Here is a 19,345-nt window from a genome sequence, read left to right as displayed (position 1 = left end):
AAATATATCTATTTCTATATTTTTAAGGAATATCGCTTTTTCTGCATGCTTCATACAATGCTGTATCCTCCATTCATTACATACATATCTATAAAGTAAATATGAAATTACCATTAACGCATAGTTGCTTAAGTTTTACAAAAGCCGCCTGCACTTCTTGGATATTGGGCAAGGTCTTATCCAAATCTGATTTGTAAACGTCACTTCTTTGTGGATGACTTTTAGTTACTGCATTACAAATCCTAATAAAGACAAAATCCTTTAGTCACCGTTCATTAATTTATTCAACACAGATTTTTTGAACACCTACTATGAGCCATGGTACTACTCTAAAAGCTGGGGATACAGAACGAACAAGACAGGCCAAGTGTGCCTCTTTTGGGTTTACATTCTTGGTAGTGATGGGGTAAATGAGAAAATAACAGGCTGTGGTGAATGCCATGGGTGATGTCACCGACTGAATGCAGGCGAGTTCAGGTCACGTGGTCAGAAAAAAGACCCCTCTGTGAAAAGGATACTGAAGCTGAAACCCAAATGACAAGCAGCCATGAGAAGATCTGGGGAAAGTTTTCTAGGCAGAGGGACAGTTGTATAAGCCTGGCTGTTGGAGAAACCTAGAGAGGGCCAGTGGGGCTGAGATGACATGTCTGAGGGAAAAGGGGTAGAGATAAGGTGAGACAACAAAGAGAAGCTGTCCTAATTTATGAAGAATAGGATAGCTGAAAAAAATAAAAGGAATGAAAATAATTGTTAGCTTAATAAATTAAATGATGAAAACTGCCAACGGTTATAAGGTTTTATAACTAACTCTCATCCAACAGTGTTGCAATCTTCCCTGTAACAGCAACATTCCTAACTGGGCACTTAATGAGCAGGCGTGTTAATGAAAACAAGGCTTGGAGTATGACAGAACAGACAGTTAATTTCTAAGTGATTAAGGCAAAATTAAAATTCCCAGAGAATATGGAAGTCTGCAAACTGTAGTCACCCTGCTTTCTGGGGAAATGAAGGGTCATTCATTTGAGGGTCACTTCACAGTTATTTGCTTCAGCAAATGTGGCTTGCATAGTAATGGAACTGTGGGAAAAACCCTAAGACCTGGCTGTATCAATAACAGACTGTGATATACAATTTCTGAGGCTCTCTGAGCATGTTTTCTAAGATCTGATCCTTTGTTCCTCATTTATTTAACAAGTATTGTATAAATATTCAATATCACAGGTATTTCCTGGGTGTTGAATATACAATAGTATGCAAAACAGAGACAGTCCCTTCACCTCACAGAGCTCAGTCTAGTAAGAAAGACTGGCAGTAATCAAACTGTAACATATATACACAATTAAAAACGGAAATAAGTCTTACCAAGGAAAATTAGAAAGCCACAGAGAATGCATAACTGGAGGCCTGATCTAATTTGGGAGGTGAGGAAAGGCTTATCTTAAGGAAGTGATGTTTGAATTGAGATATAAGGAATGAGTGATTACCATGTAGGTGAGGTGAACAGTGCTTGTGGATGAGCTTGAAGAAGGGCAGCAGCACGGGCAAATGCCAGGAGATATTAAAGACTAGGGAAAGTCCAGGGCAGCTAGAGCCCAGGAGGGACTGGGCATGGTACTAGACGATACGTGGAAGGAAGAAATGAGGGCACTCTACAACACAATGATGGGATAGAGCTGGGCTGGATGTATATGGGTTTGTAAGATTTCTGAAAAGATAAGAATTTGATGATGGATTGGACACAGGGAAGGAGTGAAAGAGAAGATACCAAGGCTAACTCCAGGTTTCTGAGAGCAGGCTGGGACAGGGTGTGGTGTCCATATGCTTGAGCTGGTTTTGAACACAACAAGTTTAAGGGGCCTTTGAGACTTCCATGTGGAAGATGTCAAATTAGATTGGAGATATAAATCTGATGGTCACTAAAGCCCCAGCCATAAGTGAACTTCTTTAGGTAAAACAGAATGGGAAGAGGAAGTTGCCTTAGACAAACTGTGTGTAACGTGTGGAGAGAGGAGGATGGGCCTGCAGAGGGCAGAGAGTGCCAGCAAAGAGGAGAAGGGAGAAGAGCAGAAGGTGAGGGCCCCAAGGACTTTAAGGAAAGAATGACCAACTGTCATGCCCACCGTGATGAGGAAGACTGAGAAATGCCTCCTACTTTTGTGACGTGGAGGTTACTGGTGACTTTAGCAGATGATGCCAAATTTATTTGTGGTGGCTAATTAAAACCACTGTTTGAACAACTGTGACTGTGCAGACCTAAGAACTATAAGAAAAGTCTGATTTAATCCTGAAGTGTCCCAACTGGAAATCTGTGCAGTTTGAAAGTACCTTAAAGGCAACATTAAAGCCAGATGTCAGTGATGTAAGAGCCTCAAGTGTCTTATAAGCCAAAGAATTCTATTTAGTATAACTTAAATGTTAATTTTAATATATTCACATTCTTTTCAAAATGGTAATTCTTGTACAGAATATATGGTGAATAGCTAATAAGACTACGCCATTTTCCAACTATTTTCAATTAGGAGTCCACTATAGTTATTTATGACAATTAAAAATGTCCAAAGTAACAATGACCATTTCTTGATTACCTCTGCTCGATTTTCCTCTGTTGCAGCATGTCTTTTATCAGGGCCATTCGCACAAGAGCACTGCCATTAGAGTGGCTCCAGCACCAGAGCTAGGAGAGAAGTAGAACCTTTACTTAGCTGGGCAGAAAAATGGACATCAGTATTAATGAAATCTGACAGTTATCACTTACTGGCATCCGTCTTCCAACAAAAGAATGGGAAAATATCTTTAGATCTTGGTCTGCTAAAGAACTTGGCACTACAAAATATTCTGGAAGGCTGGAGGGGAAAAAACAAATCATAACATGAGAGTCCCATACTTTAAGCAGGATAAGTGTGCTCTGTAGAGCCCATATATAATGAAACACATTTATCCCCATCGAATGTGCACCCCTCTTAGTAGCCACATGACAGAAACCATGGAGGACACTGATGATCCTACATATCTCAGTCTAAAACATGTGTGATATGGTCAATTACCACAAAATTTATATTTATAGCGGAGGAAAAATTCAAATGAGATGTCTGAAACATTGTCCAGGATGACTATTAATCAAACAAGTATGTAGTTTCTGAAAATACACTCACTTTTGTTCTCTTAACAGGCTATGGGTTAGGAGATATCAGGCACACAAAACCAAAACCACAAATCTACCAAGAAGTTTTAGCTCCCTTCTTATCTCCCTCTTCTATCCTTCCCCACCCCCAAAAGACAGGCAGACCCTCAGACGTTGATTAGACAACAATTAAGGTGGGCAAGCTCACTGCACCTGAAGACATCTCCTTTCTCTCTTTCCTCCACATTGCCAGGCAGGTGAACAGAAGCAGGCCCAGCCAGCCCCTGTCTTGTGCTTCTCAAACTGTAATATACCAGAGCATGCTGGCCACAAAGTTTAAATTCAAGGGGGGCAGAAGACCCAAGTTGCATGCTCCGAAGCACCTTCCCCAGAACTGTAATCCCAGAAGTTCCTGGTACTGGATCAACCAGTAATAACAGGGTATGGTTTTGTTCTAAAACACTGCTTACCTGCAAGGACTAATACAGACCTTAATGACATTAAAATAAAGCATTCTAAAAAATCCATGAGTACTAAATGATATTAAACAAATTTAAAAACAATTTTCAGGGCACTCTTCGGAGGATTCTAGGGAACCAGCTCATTATTCTGAAAATTGGCTAAATAAAGGAAAAAAGGTAAACATTTATATTGCCCTTCTTGTATGAACTGTATTTCAGAGTACTAAAGAGCTGATGAGAGAAAAGTTTGATAGAAAGCAGAAAGAATGACAGAATCAGAACATGACCAACAGCAATCCTTAATGAAATAATGATCTGGGCAACAAACCTCACTCTTAATGAAAACCATTTCTGGCAGCTAAATCCATTACATATAAGGGGAACTTGGTACTGGATGGGTCAGGCTGACTGCTGCTGGGCCCACTGGTCAATTAGCATTGCAAAGACGCCGAGATCCCATGTGATGCAACAGGAGGTACACAGTGCCACCTAATGAAGCATACGTGTCCAAAACCCAGAACCTGAATCTAATTAATTAATTAAGCCTCTAGAGCTAACAAACATTTTATAGGAAATACAGGAGACACAGGAACACACTGAAGGATAAAATGTGTTTTATCCCCACATCATGGGGATAAAATCAGCAATATCTAGAATGTGGAAAATTCTACAGAATGAATGACCTGGTTTGGTCAACAAATAAATGGCAGGTAAAGAAAACGGGGTGGGAGGAGACTGTCATTGATTAAAAGGCCTAAGAGAGAGATCAAGCAAGTTCAACGTGATCCTGATCTGAACAAACCAACTCTAAAAGACATTTACAAGATACAAATGCAAATACTCACTGGATTACTGATGATAGTACAGAATTATTGTCAATTTCCTATTGTGATTATGTTAAAAAGCCCATATGTTTAAAATAAAATACTCTTAAAGCATTGTTAAAAACAAATATTCTATTAACTGTAACTTGAAAGTCATCAATGACAGCAGAGTTTGATTATTATTCATAAGATGTCACTCCCAGCTATAAACAGCATTGTCAAAATTGGACTTACCAAGTGGATATCATGTAACCCTCGTTAACAGAACACACTCTCCATCCGGAAGCACCTGTCCTCTTGATTTCTCTGTCCCAGTCTGAGTAAGTTTCGAAGAGTGGAGTTTTCTGGCTGCTTCCACCAGCAGCTCCACTGCCACCTCCTGAGGGTATTCCATTAATTTTGTTGGCTACAAGAAAAAGCAATATAATTAATTTTGTTTTAACAATTACACTTCATCCAACCTTCCTTCTCCTCTTTCCGTGCCTCCTGTCACAAATATACTCTGATGTGGTATCTCCTCCCTATCTTCCTTCCAGGTCTCTCCAGGATCGTCTTGCTCTTTAAAGAAGTCCTGAGAAAAACGCAACCCTCCTCTTCTCTGAGGAGAACTCATTTTGTCTGGTCCTTACCCAGCTTTTTCCCAAATCCTTCAGCACCTTTGATTTTCCTGTCCTTCTACTGGCTCCATCTCCAATGCCTTCAAACACAAACAGGTCAATTTGATTTTGCAAAGACTTTCATTTGATCACTCTGGACCACTCTAGCTACTACACTATACATTTTCCCTATTTCCTTTTACTCACCCTCTTCCCAAATGATGAACGGTGCCTGCTGCCCATATTTCCTCTCCATTTACTTTCTCCTTAACTTTCAATTTTCTATCCCTACTGCTCTATGGAAACCAATCATGAGTTTCCCTCCTCCCCCTGCCCAAAACTGTGGGGTAAATTCAAGTCACTGCTAATTTTCTCCACATTTTGCCTGGAAAAATGAATGCACCCAACAATCATCTCTGTCCTCAAGCTGTCCAAATCTTTCATCTTTCCAATATTGACTTCTCAACCCTTTTCTGTGGCTCATTATAAAATTCTTGGCTTCCACTATCTACTCAATTTTCCTTGGATAAGCTCACAAGCGTTCCTTGTACTCCACCAGAATACCAGTCCCATGTGGAGATCTCAGCAGAGAAGGCCTCACTTGAATTTCCTTAGCAAGAAGCCTTCTCTTATTGAGAAATGCAGCTATCCTCTGGGAGCATGCCCACAGCCTCAGGAGGGCCTGCAGAGTGACCAGAGAGAAAGAAGGCATCCCAAAAGTCAGCTGGATCTACCCTGGCAATCTGGGGTGACAGGTGGCACAATCTTTCCTGGTCTGGTGTCTCACTGCTGCAGGCTGCACATGCAGCAAGTCTCCCAGCTGACCCCCTGACATGATGCTCTGCTGCACTCAAACCAGCCTGCAGCTTGCCACAAGACACATTTCCTGAAAAACAAGCTTTCATGATGCTATACTCTTGTGTTAAACTTCCAATCATGCTCATTTTCCAACTGAATCAAGCAAACTTAAATGGCTTCTCTTAAAAAAGCCCTGACCTTTCTATCTTATTATTCTCTAACTCCTAATCTCCCCTGTAGCCATGAAAAATCCTTCACTGTCCCATGAACATACCATGACCATTCCTACGGACTATTTATTAACACCTGGTGTAAGACATGTATTCTCTGAGAACCGAACAAGTGCCAAGGCCCGAAAATTAAAAAATGAGTAACATTTTATCTCTGTCCTGAAAGTGTTAACAAGATGGTGGAGGGTAAGCTCAGCACTAGTCACAGTGTGCTGGATGTATAAGTGCAAGGAGAACCCAGAGGAAGAAGTCCTGAGCTCTCACTAGAGACAGAGGCTGCGGCAGGAAAGGCCTCACGACTTGACCACATTTGCTGGGTGGAGCAGAACATAAGAAACATGGTATAATTGTATAATATCAAGTAATTAAATACAGCTAGAGCATTAGGGATGCAAGGGCTGGTGGAAGAGAAGCTGGAAAATTAGAGGGGCCTAGACTCTTGGTCTTTGCTGCCCAAAACAGTAACTGCCAGCCATACATTGCTATTTAAATTTAACCTAAATTAAAATTAAATTAAAAATTCAGTTCCTCAGTTGCACCAGCCACATTTTGAGGGCTCAATTGCCACATGTGGCTAGTGGCTCCTACACTGGACAATGCAGATGAGAGAACATCCCCATCACCGGACAATGCTACTCTAGATTATGAAGGGTCCTATGTGCCATGCTAGGAATTTTGAATTTTACCCTTTTTTTTTTTGGTTAGGAAGATCAGCCCTGAGCTAACATCTGTGCCAATCTTCCTCCACTTTACATGTGGGTTGCTGCCACAGCATGGCTGACAAGTGGTGTAGGTCCACACCCAGGATTTGAACCTGCGAACCCAGGCCACCAAAACAGAGCATGCCAAACTTAACCACTATGCCATGGGGCCGGCCCTGAATTTTATCCTTTAAGTGGCATCAGAATGAGCCAGTGATTCTGATTTTAGCTGAGCTTGTTAAAAATTAAAATGCTAATTCTAAACACATATCCTAGAGCCCCACTCTATCTCAGCATCTTCTCTAGGTAATAACAACCAGAAGGTGTGCTTGGGAACTTGGGAGTTGTAAATCTCCAGAATGTAGAACCTTTAGGGACTTTCCAGGCAATTCTCACTTTACACACAGTGTTCCAGAGCACCAAAAACCAGAGAAAGCTATTCAATATTAGAAAATCTAAGTAATTCATCATATGACCAAATTAAAGGGGAAAAAACACCATAAGATCAGGTCGTAAGTGCAGAAAATCATTTGACAGATTTTAACACCTGCTCATGATTTAAAAAAAAAACAACAAACATTAGCAAATTAGGAATAAAAGGGAATTTCATTAACTTGATAAAGGTGTATTTATCGGAAACACAGCAAACATCATCCTCATTCAAACCAGGAACAGAAACGATGCCCACTATTATCATTACCATTCAACACTGTATCAGAGGTCCTTGCCACACAATGAGGCAACCACCCCCAAAACAGAAGTATAAAGAACACACTCAAAATTTTACAGAGCTATGTACAGTCATGTGCTGCATAACAACGTTTCTGTCAACGACAGACCTCATTTACGACAGTGGTCCCATAAGATTAGTAGCATAAAGCCTCGGTGTGTAGTAGTCTATACCAACTAGGGTTGTGTAAGTACACTCTATGATGTTCACACAATAATGAAATTGCCTAAAGACGCATTTCTCAGAATGTATCTCTGTTGTTAAGTGATGCGTGATTGTAAATGGTTTGGCAGTATACCCCGAGCTAAGAGTCTAGAACTGAATACTTTTTAGTGTTTTGAAGTTACAGACCTTAGTAAGCTAGGTTGAGAATATACTACTATTTATGAGATTGTTTCTCTGGCAAAACTGAGTCTCAAGATCTAATTAAGAACAGAACAAATTTTTCTGAACATAAAGTGGCAGCAACTATAGGATCTTGCACTGTTTGTTATTTTATAGTTTTGGTTGTTCAAAACCTATCCATTTCTCAACAACCAGGACTAGGTCTTTTTTATGTTCTACATCTTCTTCAGTGAGAACTTAGGGAATGTGGAACAGGTACTCAATTTGGCATTTGAGTCCGGAAATTCTACTGCTTTCTAGAAAGTCCCAGGGCCTTGATGCCTGTGGCCTGCTCTACAGGTGGATCACTAATAGAGGTCATAGCAACAGACTGACAAAGCCAGTCATCTTAGAAAGATCTGGCTCCCCTGACAGTTACCTGACTGAGGTTTTGGGACATAGCTCCTCAGCCAACTTAAGTGAAATGAGATACTGAGTGCTCCTGCCCTTGGTTGTCTTCTGTGATACAGTTCAGAAGTCTTATCTTAGACTGTTTTGAAATTATCTGAGCTTCCATTTAATTAGCCCCATCCATATTCAGAATGGCCTCAAGCAAGGCAAAGACAATAAAAGTGGTCAACATGTGGAAAAAAAGCCTATCACTCAGACAATATTGCAGAAATTAGAAGTCATAAAGAAGGGTGAAGAAGATAAAACCAGAACTGTGATCATTAAGAAGTTCAACAGAGGTAAGCCAACAGAGTGGCTCTAAATGGGAGATCTGGGCTCTGTGGGCCTGGGGCGGAGCCAGCATGGCTGCGTGTCTAAAAGCTCCTCCAGGGCTTCTGATGCACGAGGTTGCTTAGGAACCACTAGTATTCAAGAGACAGAAGGATCAATCACAACCATTTATAGCTACACTGAGAAGCTTAAAAGAACTGACAAGCAACAAACGTTAAAAATTTCTAAACTGTTTCAAATGGACTGTGTACTTTTGTAAGTGGTTTTCAAATAAGCATTTAAAGGAAAATGTAATACCAAGACCTACGTTAACAAAAAGGAAAACATTACAAAGTACACTTCACTGCAATGTACATTTTCCTGCTGGGAGTCTACATTACAACTTCAGATTGCATCACAGCACGTGCCAGCGTGCCAGCACAGTGTCTGTCACGGAGGAGAGCTGCTAACACTGAGGCTGCAGATAACTTCAGGTGGTTTTCAATTCTTTGAAATTGTCAGCAGCATAATCTGACATCAATTTTATAACAAAGATGAATCTGTACTTTTGGGACACTGAGGATTCTGTCAAGTTAAAAGAGAGAAAATAGAACCACTGTTCTTGTTTGTGCCAGTGCCTCCTGTGGTGTCAGCGCACAGACAAGTTCCAAAGCCTGTGTGCTATGCGTCTCCCTCTACTTTAGGATCCTCAGAGAACCTGGATGACCGGTGAGCTTTTCAGAGATGGTTTTTTACTCGAGTGATGCCAAATATGAAAGAAAACCTCAGAATGCCCAAGGCCATCTAAAAGATTCTTTTGTTAGATAACTGCAGGGGACATCTGCTAACTTCAGATCTTATTTGTGGAAACAGCTTTGTCACCTACCTGCCTGCAAAAAGGACTTCTTTAATCCAGCCAATGAATCAAGGTGTCATCCAGAAGTTCAAGAGTGGATTATTGGGCATCTTTCACTCACAAATTAATGAATTCTGACTGTAGTGTGTGGAAATTTCAGGCTTCCTTTGATCTTAAAGATGCAGTTTATGCTTCTGCAACAGCATGGAAGGATATTAAAGGATGTTACCCTATGAGAAATCTTAACAAAACTTTGGCGAAGTGTTATGTCTATGAAGTACTTGTCAAAGGAGGAGGAATCTGAAGGATGTAATATAAAAGCGTTCCTGAATATTTTAAGTATGAATTGTCAATTTTTATCAACAGCTATATTTAACAAGATACAAAGAACTAATTGATGCAAACAAGAAAACCCAGTAGTAGTAGAAGAGCTATGGGCTGAATACGCTATTTAAAGTATTATTAACCCAAAGATGCCCACAAGGAATGGATGAAGAAAGCTATGAAAAAGCAGGCATCGGGTCACCAAATGCATAATGAAGTTTACTGTATTTGCTGAGCTCAAGTCATTACATTACTGCAGAAGTCATGGATCTGTAATTTCTATAAGAAAAAAAGTAGTATCAAGAATTGGTCTGTATCATAAATTTAGGTGGGAATCAAAGAATCTCTCCTACAGCTCTTACACCTCTTGAAACTTTCATTTCAGCTACTCTCTTGCAACTCTGTGTGAGGATCTTGTCGAAGACAACCCTGATGATCAGTCTGTAGCTTGATGATCCAAAGGAACATTCACCTAACAGTGCAGGATCTATAATACTATATTTTTTGACAATAAGTGAATTTTCTTTATATTAAGAAATAAAAAAATTAATTGTACTGCTCAAGCCTAAGTTACAATTAGTTAAATTTTGATAAGAAAAATTAAGTTACAAATACTTTCTCATCCAATTTCTGTAAATATAGTACAAGACAAAAGCTACGCATTCTGCAAAGCGTGACCTTCATATATCATCTCTATGGAGTTTACAAGTATCTTTTAAAGTAGTGAAAATGTACTTTACCACATGCATCTGTAGATCCTATGTATTGTTCCTACATCTTAATGTATTTGCAATATAGTGATACTAGAATATACTTTTATTATACAGATTATTTAAACTACTACCATATGTTTTGAGGTCACGAAAATGTAAAAGACCAGTACAATTAATAATTTGTAAGATCCCTGTCCAGACCATGCTGAGGAGAATGCATCTTTCATTATAAACATGAAAGTGACTTATGTTTATTCTTTAAAGAGTGGGAGAACACGCGACTCAGTAGGTCAGTCGATGTGTGGTCACTAACCCGTAAGGGGCTAATATGAGACAGGATCTCTTTGTTTTTCTTCTATCCTTTTATGAGGTCTTAAAAAATAGTTGATTAAAATTACATTTGTATATAAAAAGAACGTACAGAATTACATGATCATCTGGAATTTTCCCTGGTGATGTCACTGCTGACACAGATACATGAAGAGAACTATTTTACTTTTACAAAAACTGCCCAGACTACACTTGTCCTTTGGACAAATACTCATCTTCCTTTCATCAATCTTATTCAGAAATATAAAGTCAATATTTTGACAATCTTAATGATGTCCACTAAAAAGTTTAACCACTTCAGCTTTTGCATGAAATCACACCTTCCCAAAAAGACCATGCATTTCGAATATCCTTTAATTTTCTACTAGTTTTCTTAAAATATAAGATTACTTTAACTCAAGCTACCAATTAAAAGGGGGGTGGGGCAGGTGGAACTATCTTCCTTCATCATAAAATATAAGCCAGTGACTGTAGGTAAAACATTTGACATGATTCTTATAAGCCTATATTTACAGCTGCTAAAGGTTCCTCCTGGTCACTTTTTAAGAAATAATCTGACAAATATTGTCTCTTTTAGTATATAGTGCTTACTTCTCTTAACAGTTATGAAGCTAATAATTCTATAATTGTTAAAGGTTACGTACTTGGAGGCTTCTGATAAACATACAAAGAAAATTTACACAATGTAAAGTTAGTCACAATATTTAATATTTTCATATTTACCTGAATTGTGGTATTTTTTCCCAACATATTCAAATGCAAAGAGTAGCTGGAGGTCTGTTGGCTGGGAATAATGAGCTATTGCAAGGCATACCTAGGAAAAATTCTACATTTAGAATTTGATTTTAACACACTTAGTTAAATGAAATGTACAGCAAGGCCTTCATTACTGGGAGCATTATTGTGGGGCAGTGATTATGGATACTCATTCACATGTTCTTCTGTTGCCCTAGAATGTAAAAGAGCTCCTTAAGGCCAGGTATTTCATTCACTGTTGTGCCCCCAAATTGTTTAATCTTTAGTGAGTACATGATAAGTATTCAATAAGTGTTTGCTGAGTTGAATTTTAACAGGAAAGTAATTTTATTCAAATAAACGAAACGTGAAAACTAATGAAACATTCTCCAAAACGTCAGTGCCATATCCACTCCTAAAACAAAGAAAAAAAAAGTTTGATTTTTGGGGGACTAAAACGATTTAACACTAGCAATTCGGAAGGAATAATGTAAGGTATGAAATTTTAATGTTCGTACATCATGGATTAAAAAAATCTAAACTTAAAGTTACAAACACAAAAGATAAAAATTAGCAAGAAATCGAAAAGTACATGGGTGGCTCAGAGGTACATCAAAAAAATCGTGTTTAAGTAAAATGGTTTGAGACTATGCCTGTGGTGGAAAAAGCATGGGCTTTTGAAACAAAGAGATCAGGGCTTGCATCCTGGCTCTACCAAGCACTTTTCATGTAATTTGTGTGAAGTCAATTCATTTCTCTGAGCCTCAGTTTGAGCATCTGTAAAATGAAGATAATACCTACAGCTGTAGTAAGGATTAATAATCTTAACACATGCCTGGCTTCTGGAGGAGCTCCATACATGGAAATACGGTTATTATTCTCAATTGCTATTAGATAGAACGAAGGATGGTGCCTTATGCTTCCAAAGCCCTGAACTATGGGAGTTTCTCTGTGGGAGAAAACACTCTTAAATCAACCAAGAAGAAAGAAGAAATTTAAGACACACACAGGAGAGAATAGTAGATCTTACTTAAAAAGATTAAATATCATTTAGAAGAAAAAGCATTAAGCCAGAACAACATACACACAACAGTGAGTAAATAAGAAAAGTTTAGTTAATTGTTAGTCCATGTCAAACTAGTGGTGTTTGGGGTGAACTGACGTAAATTCTATTAACTGGTAAGCATGTGTCAGCTTCTTGTCTAAAATATATTTTAAAAGTCTTCTACAGAATAAGTGTTTCCTATCTTAGTAAATTAAAATATACAACTAAGAAGAGTCGATCATTAGTTTTAGTTTTGACTAAAACCAACAACAAAGAAAGCTTCCTGAAATCTATATAATATCTTGATTTTCTCACTGCCTATAGGAGAGCTAGATGACAGTCCCACTTACCAAACGTAGGAGACAGTTATCTACATTCCCATCGCTGATCTGTTCAGTCTTCCTTAAAGCACTTCTCCAGCAGTAAAACTACTGAAATTTACACCTTCAAAACACCCTATTACTTCCTACTCCTCCAGGCATCATATTCAGTTTATAGCTTAGTTATACTTTTCTCAAGATTATTTTCCATTTTTGTCCCATTTCTCTGCACTACCATAGCCACATCCTTAAGTCATACTCATGGCATCTCTGTGGGCTTCTCTACATTCTAAAAAAAAAATCCACAACACTTAAGAACTCTCTTCTAAAGATGAAATTTTGACCAACAAACCTTGCTCTCTGGTAATTTGCTGATTCCCAGATATCTGCATAAGAAATTAAATCATATTCTTGAGTCTTCACAAAACTGGTTCTCCTCTACCAGGTATCCCTTATCTTCCTAATATTCCCTCAGTAGTCCCTGGTCAGAGAAAAACATGTTTGCACATATTCTGCCTGTCTTAGTCCCAGCCATCTCCTCTGCCACATTCTGCTCAGGAAATCCTTCTCCACTGCTCAGCCAATCACGCTTTCTCTGAAATTGTGATCTCTGTTCAACTCTAATCTCTTCATAAGTCTTCCTAGACTGAGCCAATTTCACAGTATCAATTGCAGAAACCCTTCTGTTCTCTCAGAATAACAACAGATTCAATATAAAGTGTATCTTTAGTTAACTGTGTTTATGTAGCTGTACTTTCAAGCTATTCACATAACGTTATGAATGTGGATAAAAAGTGGGACATGGGTTCTTTGTTTTACTTCCGCGATTAAGTTTAATTTCTCAAGGGTAGATGCCCCATCCCTCATTCATTCAACAGATACTTACTGAGCATCCACCATATCCTATGCCCTGGGGATGCAGCAGTGAACAGAACAGACACAAAGCCCTGTCCTCAGTAAGCTAACATTCTGATGAGAAGACAGACACTAAGCAAGATAACAAGAAAAACTATAGTGAGTTAGATCATTATCAGTGCTAAAGGAGAAAAAACTCCCACAGGGAAGAGGACATAAAGTGCTACAGTGAGAGATGAAAGAGCAGGTTAATCATTTAGAGAAGGAAACAAGGAAAGACCTCTCTGCACAGATCTGAGTAAAGACCTGAAGACCTGTGCATTTTTGCCATCTCTTTAGTAGTTCCCTGAAGGTGCTTTGTGCTTAATAGCAGCTGCACTAAAAATACTAGTTGAAAAAATTAGCTGCTAACATGGTAAGGAAAATGCTCCAAGCCAATAATACTAGGCTATCCACTTTCTCTAAGACATTTAGAAAGCAGGCCTTGTTCACACAAAAGAAATTCAGAGATCATTGATTACGAAATAGGTTTTCCTATGGCCATAAAACAAACGAAGCCTATCTCCTAGGCAACACTCAATATACCTCAATTCTAAAAAGCCCTTAAAAATAGCACACATCATATTTAAAAAGGTTAGGAAACAAAAGAGTAGGTCTAATAGCATCTACTTTTAAAGAAGAATACCAAAAATACTGTGGAACTAAAAGTCAGTTTAATCACGTGGACAATGGCTGATTTTGGAGGGAACCGGGCACATGAACTAAAGCTGTTGTTCAGCAGCGTAATTACAAGCGTGTGTGACTTATTTCAGATAACCTGAGTAAGGGAACCCAGACAAAGGCACATACAGCTTGTGTTATCTGGATTACCTTCATGTTGTTACTGCAGGACTTCTTGAGAAGAGAAAGACAGCCGGGAGTCCTCTGCCTTGAGCTTTTATGTGCACACTATGAAAAAAGCCTGTCCGCATTCCTAGCTTCCATCATTAAGAGTTTGAAAGACTTAAAAGAGTAGGTCTCATTTTCATGTAAAATTATTATAATTTTGTAAGGTACTTCCTAAGCATTAAACATTTTTAGAAAAACACTACGTCTTTAAAAACTGCCTCCGAAATGGTTCGTTTCCTGGCTATCATAGGAAATGAAGAAAATCTTGGTTAAAGACATCAAATTAAGGTAAACACTTTACTGGAGGAAAACAGTAAACTCCTTTTGAAGTGATGTTTGTACCAAGACTGATACTCTTGTCTGGACAGAAGGCAGAAGTACACACAGTTGGTTGTTTCTCCACTAAGACCAGCAAGGGGCACAACACCGGAGAAACCTCATCAAGTTCTATCTAGCACACTGGCAAACAAAAATGGTTTCCTATACTTTTGTGGTCTGAAAGCCATCAAGGAGTAAGTTTCAGATTCAAGGCAAAAACGATAATTCAGGAAAGGCCAACTTGTTCTTTAAATAGATGAGTTGAATTTTCACTTCTAGAAAGTATGCCTGAACAAATGGTTCACAACCAACTAATTTGAAAATACAGTGGAGACAAAGGGCATATATTTCACTTACCATCTTAAAAAAAAAAATACATATATACACACACACACACGCACACACACACCTTTTTATAAGCGGTAAGTCATTAAAAACAGTATTTTTTATTTTTTTTTTGCCCCTCAGTTTCGAGCAAAGGTTCTTCAAAAGGAAATTGTGACTCAAAGTTGTTTTAAGGCTAGATGTCCAATTTTACACTATCAAATTCCTTTTTTCTTTATACGGACCTTTCCCAAATATCCTTATTTACTCGTGACAGCACAAGATTAAAGGAGATGAATGCTAATAAATGCAGTAGCACAAATTCATCTAATTTTCTCCTAACACAATTTAGGCAACCCCACTAGACTACCAAAAGATTTCAGAGCAACATTTAAAAAAATGTGAAAAACTTAGCATTTCGAGATTTCCTATTTCAAACAGAAAAGAAACGCTTCCAGTATTTCAAAACCAATTTTACCTACCAGAGAACTCTGAATATGCATCTGGTCATTTTAAAACAACTTATAAAATCAAAGTATTTCCAGAGAAAACAGCATTCAAAGTTTCCAGGAGGTAAAATCAAGCTGTAACTTCCCAACAGTTACCTAATTTTAGATGAAAACTTTCACTCGAAATAAAAGAGTATGCTAGAACTTTTAACTCTTGAAACCATTAAGCTTTAGCAGCCACACATGACTTAACCCTCTGTGTTTGAAAAGATGTAGATCAGGGAAAAAATTTTCTGAATATAAGTAATATTCTTATTGTCTCTACTTTTCTTCCCTGCGTTTCCCCTCCTATGACTGTACAAAATTCAGAGTACTTTTGGGCCCAAGGTAACATGCTTTATATATTTAAGACAGTGGGGAAAGGATTTTTGCCAGAAAGTTGGTCTTGGGAAGGGGCATAAGAAGTCGGGATGAGGCTGTTTTGTGCAGACCCCTTTATCACTTACCAGCAGCACAAAGGATATCCTGAATTTCCAGAGCACTTATTATCCGTTTCATTCATTTGGCAACTATTTATGCGGAACATCTTTTATACTGCTACTTTGTATTGTTATCTAATTTTCATTTGCTCATGCTTTATCTTCTCAACTAAATTTAGCACACTGCCTCACACATCAAAAATGACCAACAAGTATTCTAGATGGCTCAAGAACTAAGGCAAATTATTACGATTTCCAATTATTGAAATAGTGTCATCTGAAAAATATAGTAGAGAGTGGAAGAGACTTAAGTTTCTGAGTAATATTAAGCCACTGGATCTTTCTTGCTTAAAAAATATCCTGTCCTAACCCAATCTCCCTAAGTTCTGTGATGTCCTTATTGTTGAGATGTTATATATCCTGAAATTAAGGTTTTCATAAGCAAATTCTTGATACTTTGAGTGATTAAATTACAAGTATATACTTAAATTCAAGAAACTAACTTGGCTAAAATATTTTAGGTAGAGTCTACTACCTAATTAATTCTAAAGTCCTTCTATATAAGAATAGGAATCTCAAATTAGTAAAATGCCAAAATTACAAACTGCAGAACTGAACAGCTGAAAGGGGCCTTAAAAGTTATCTAGTTGAATTTGCAATAATGCAGCATGATGAAAGATGGTTACACAGACTCTATTTGAAAACTTTTAGCCATAGAACCTACCAAAACTCTGCTAGATAATCTAGCCCCAGTAGTCATGGGTTGTCAGATATTCATCTCATGCTTGCCTTCCTGTGAAGAAACCATTGATTCTAGTTCTAAAAATAAATCCACTGGCCCACCAAAGTATACGAAGATAGGTGCCTTAAGATTTTTCCGACAGCCTCATTTTGATATCAACAGAACATTTACTGCAGTAAGCCTACTGACCATGGAAAACAAATACACCCATTTTTTGGTGGTGCAAAAAGTTGCCTAATTTCTGAGAGAAAGCAACTTCCTATTTCACTAAGACACTATTCTTCTATTCCTAATATACAGAAGCAGGCTTTCCCTGGAAATTCTTTTATTTTTCTCTGCATTTGCTGCACCACACACTGGACCTGGGAGGCATCAGATCCACCAGCCTTACTCTTCTGCCAAAGCCAAAACGTGGAATCGAAAAAGCAGGGATTTCTGCGCTTGAATCTTACTCCACGAGTAGGCACTAAACATTCCCCAGAAGGCAGGCGAAAAACAAACCAATTAAAAAGTCCCTAGCTTTTGGCTATGCAGTATCACTCAAATTAATTAAGATTTCTTTAAAGCACTAATAATTATTAGGGCCCTCCCATAACTATATATTTACCTAACCCTATATAAGCTAAGTCTAGCTTTTAGTTTGCTGAGAAAGTTCTGAGGTACTAAATTAAAAGTCTTACCAAATCTTGATTACAATACATCTTCATCTTTTCAATCTTTTTAACCAAGAAAGAAACCAGTTGGTAATGGTCTTAATATAAAAGATATACTAATCTCTCCATGATAGCTTTTTGTTATTTTAGGAGACGATAAAAAAATTATATAAAATACTTTAAAGCAGCCGTAAACTAGTCCAAGGAAATAATTCTCTTAACATTCTTGGCTTTGACTTTATTAAGGAGATATCTGATTAACTTCCCCTAAAAAAAAAATCTGAGCAATTAAGAGAACTTCCACAGAGCACTGAAACTGTACTTAGAGTATAAAACCCAGAACTTCATAAGACTTAACAGCATTACCTTTTTGGCACTTTCAGGACCTGATTCATCAAAGCGAAATCTGACAATTCTGAAATCTTTACAGTAAATAATTAACTCTGTTGGATTAAATTTCAGTTTCTGGTTGGGGCCTAGTACTTTCTGCTTCCTCTTGTGGTCATTTACTAAAAAAGAAAAAAGAAAATGTGTAAAAATTCTTTCTTGGTACTCACTTTTTAGTACACTTTAATAAATTCTTACCAAAAATAATTGGAAGATTACCAGCCACTTGCACACACTGCTTCTCTGGAATCTTTCATATTTGTCTATAACTCCTAGAACTTTAGGGGATCCATTTTAACTTTGCTTCTGAAGATATTTTAAATGATTCTTTCCACAAAACCCAGCACCATCTACATACATTTAATGGTTAAAATTTTAATTAAAAAGAAGACAAATACTAGAAAATATAAAGCTAACCATTCTAAATCTCCATTTTAAAATAATTTCTTGACTTCTCTTTCTTTCATTAATGTTCCTGGGACTCAAAAAAGGGGAAAAAACCTAGAGAAATAAAATTCCACCCCAAGATACTTCAGGCAATACCTCCAGAATAGAATGAGCTTTTACAGACCTAGTAAAGGATAATACATACCTGTGACTATCTGCTCAATACACGTTAAAGGGACATCATGTTCACCAAGAAGAAGGTTTCTGTAATGGAATTTCTGAAACAAAAAATAATGTTCCCGTTAATTCTTTTCCCAATAACCTCACCATAGTAATATGAGCCTTACTTTTAGATGTGACAAGAAACTCTGATGACTATCTCTGGAAAGAACAAAAGCTTTTGCCTGTGCAGCTATGACAATTCTAAGGATGTCGTATCTCAGAACATACTTTATTTGTCGTAAAGCAAGAGGAGAAGGAAATACGTGCTGTGTTCACGGACTTGCCACCTTTCTTCCCCACATTGTTAAAAATGAAATTAGGGGACTAGCCGTGTGGCCTAGTGGTAAAGTTTAGTGCGCTCTGCTTTGGCAGCCTGGGTTCACTTCCTGGCTGCAGACCTACACCACTCATCAGCAGCCATGTTCTGGCAGTGACCCACATACAAAAGAGAGGAAGACTGGCACAGATGTTAGCTCAGGGCAAATCTTCCTTAAGTAAAAAGAAGACGATCAGCAATAGATTTTACCTCAGGGAAAATCTTCCTCAGGAAAAAAAAAAAGAAATTAGGTTAAACTGTATATTACAACATCATAATCATATCCTTATATATAATATTATCAATCACTGCATAGGCAAACATTTACATATCTAGTTCTGTTAAACTGTCACTAAAACAACAAAGGAAAAGGGGCTCAATTCCTAGGTCATCAGATTTTAATGGGTAAAATCATGGCCTGATTTCACAGTGGAGATTTTGGAGCAGAATATAATTGCTCTAAAGCAAAAGTCTACTAGAAATAAAAATATTTAGGC

At 37.9% G+C, this 19,345-nt stretch overlaps 1 protein-coding gene across 1 annotated transcript in view; it reads right to left on the bottom strand.

The window, feature by feature from the left end:
* The window catches only part of MTMR10 (myotubularin related protein 10), a 48,880-nt gene that overhangs the window by 14,721 nt on the left and 14,814 nt on the right, over positions 1–19,345 (bottom strand). Inside the window, exons 4-10 of the mRNA XM_046652372.1 lie at positions 18,516–18,588; positions 17,903–18,045; positions 11,452–11,542; positions 4,641–4,812; positions 2,756–2,843; positions 2,586–2,674; positions 112–242 (exon numbers count right to left, since the gene is read on the bottom strand). Of these exons, the coding sequence (XP_046508328.1) occupies positions 112–242; positions 2,586–2,674; positions 2,756–2,843; positions 4,641–4,812; positions 11,452–11,542; positions 17,903–18,045; positions 18,516–18,588 (787 nt within the window). The remainder of the gene's footprint in view (positions 1–111; positions 243–2,585; positions 2,675–2,755; positions 2,844–4,640; positions 4,813–11,451; positions 11,543–17,902; positions 18,046–18,515; positions 18,589–19,345) is intronic.

Source organism: Equus quagga, chromosome 2, assembly GCF_021613505.1.
Source record: "Equus quagga isolate Etosha38 chromosome 2, UCLA_HA_Equagga_1.0, whole genome shotgun sequence".
NCBI classification, from domain to species: domain Eukaryota; kingdom Metazoa; phylum Chordata; class Mammalia; order Perissodactyla; family Equidae; genus Equus; species Equus quagga.
The sequence above is the reverse complement of the archived record's forward strand: the minus strand, read 5'-3'. Positions and strand labels throughout refer to the sequence as shown.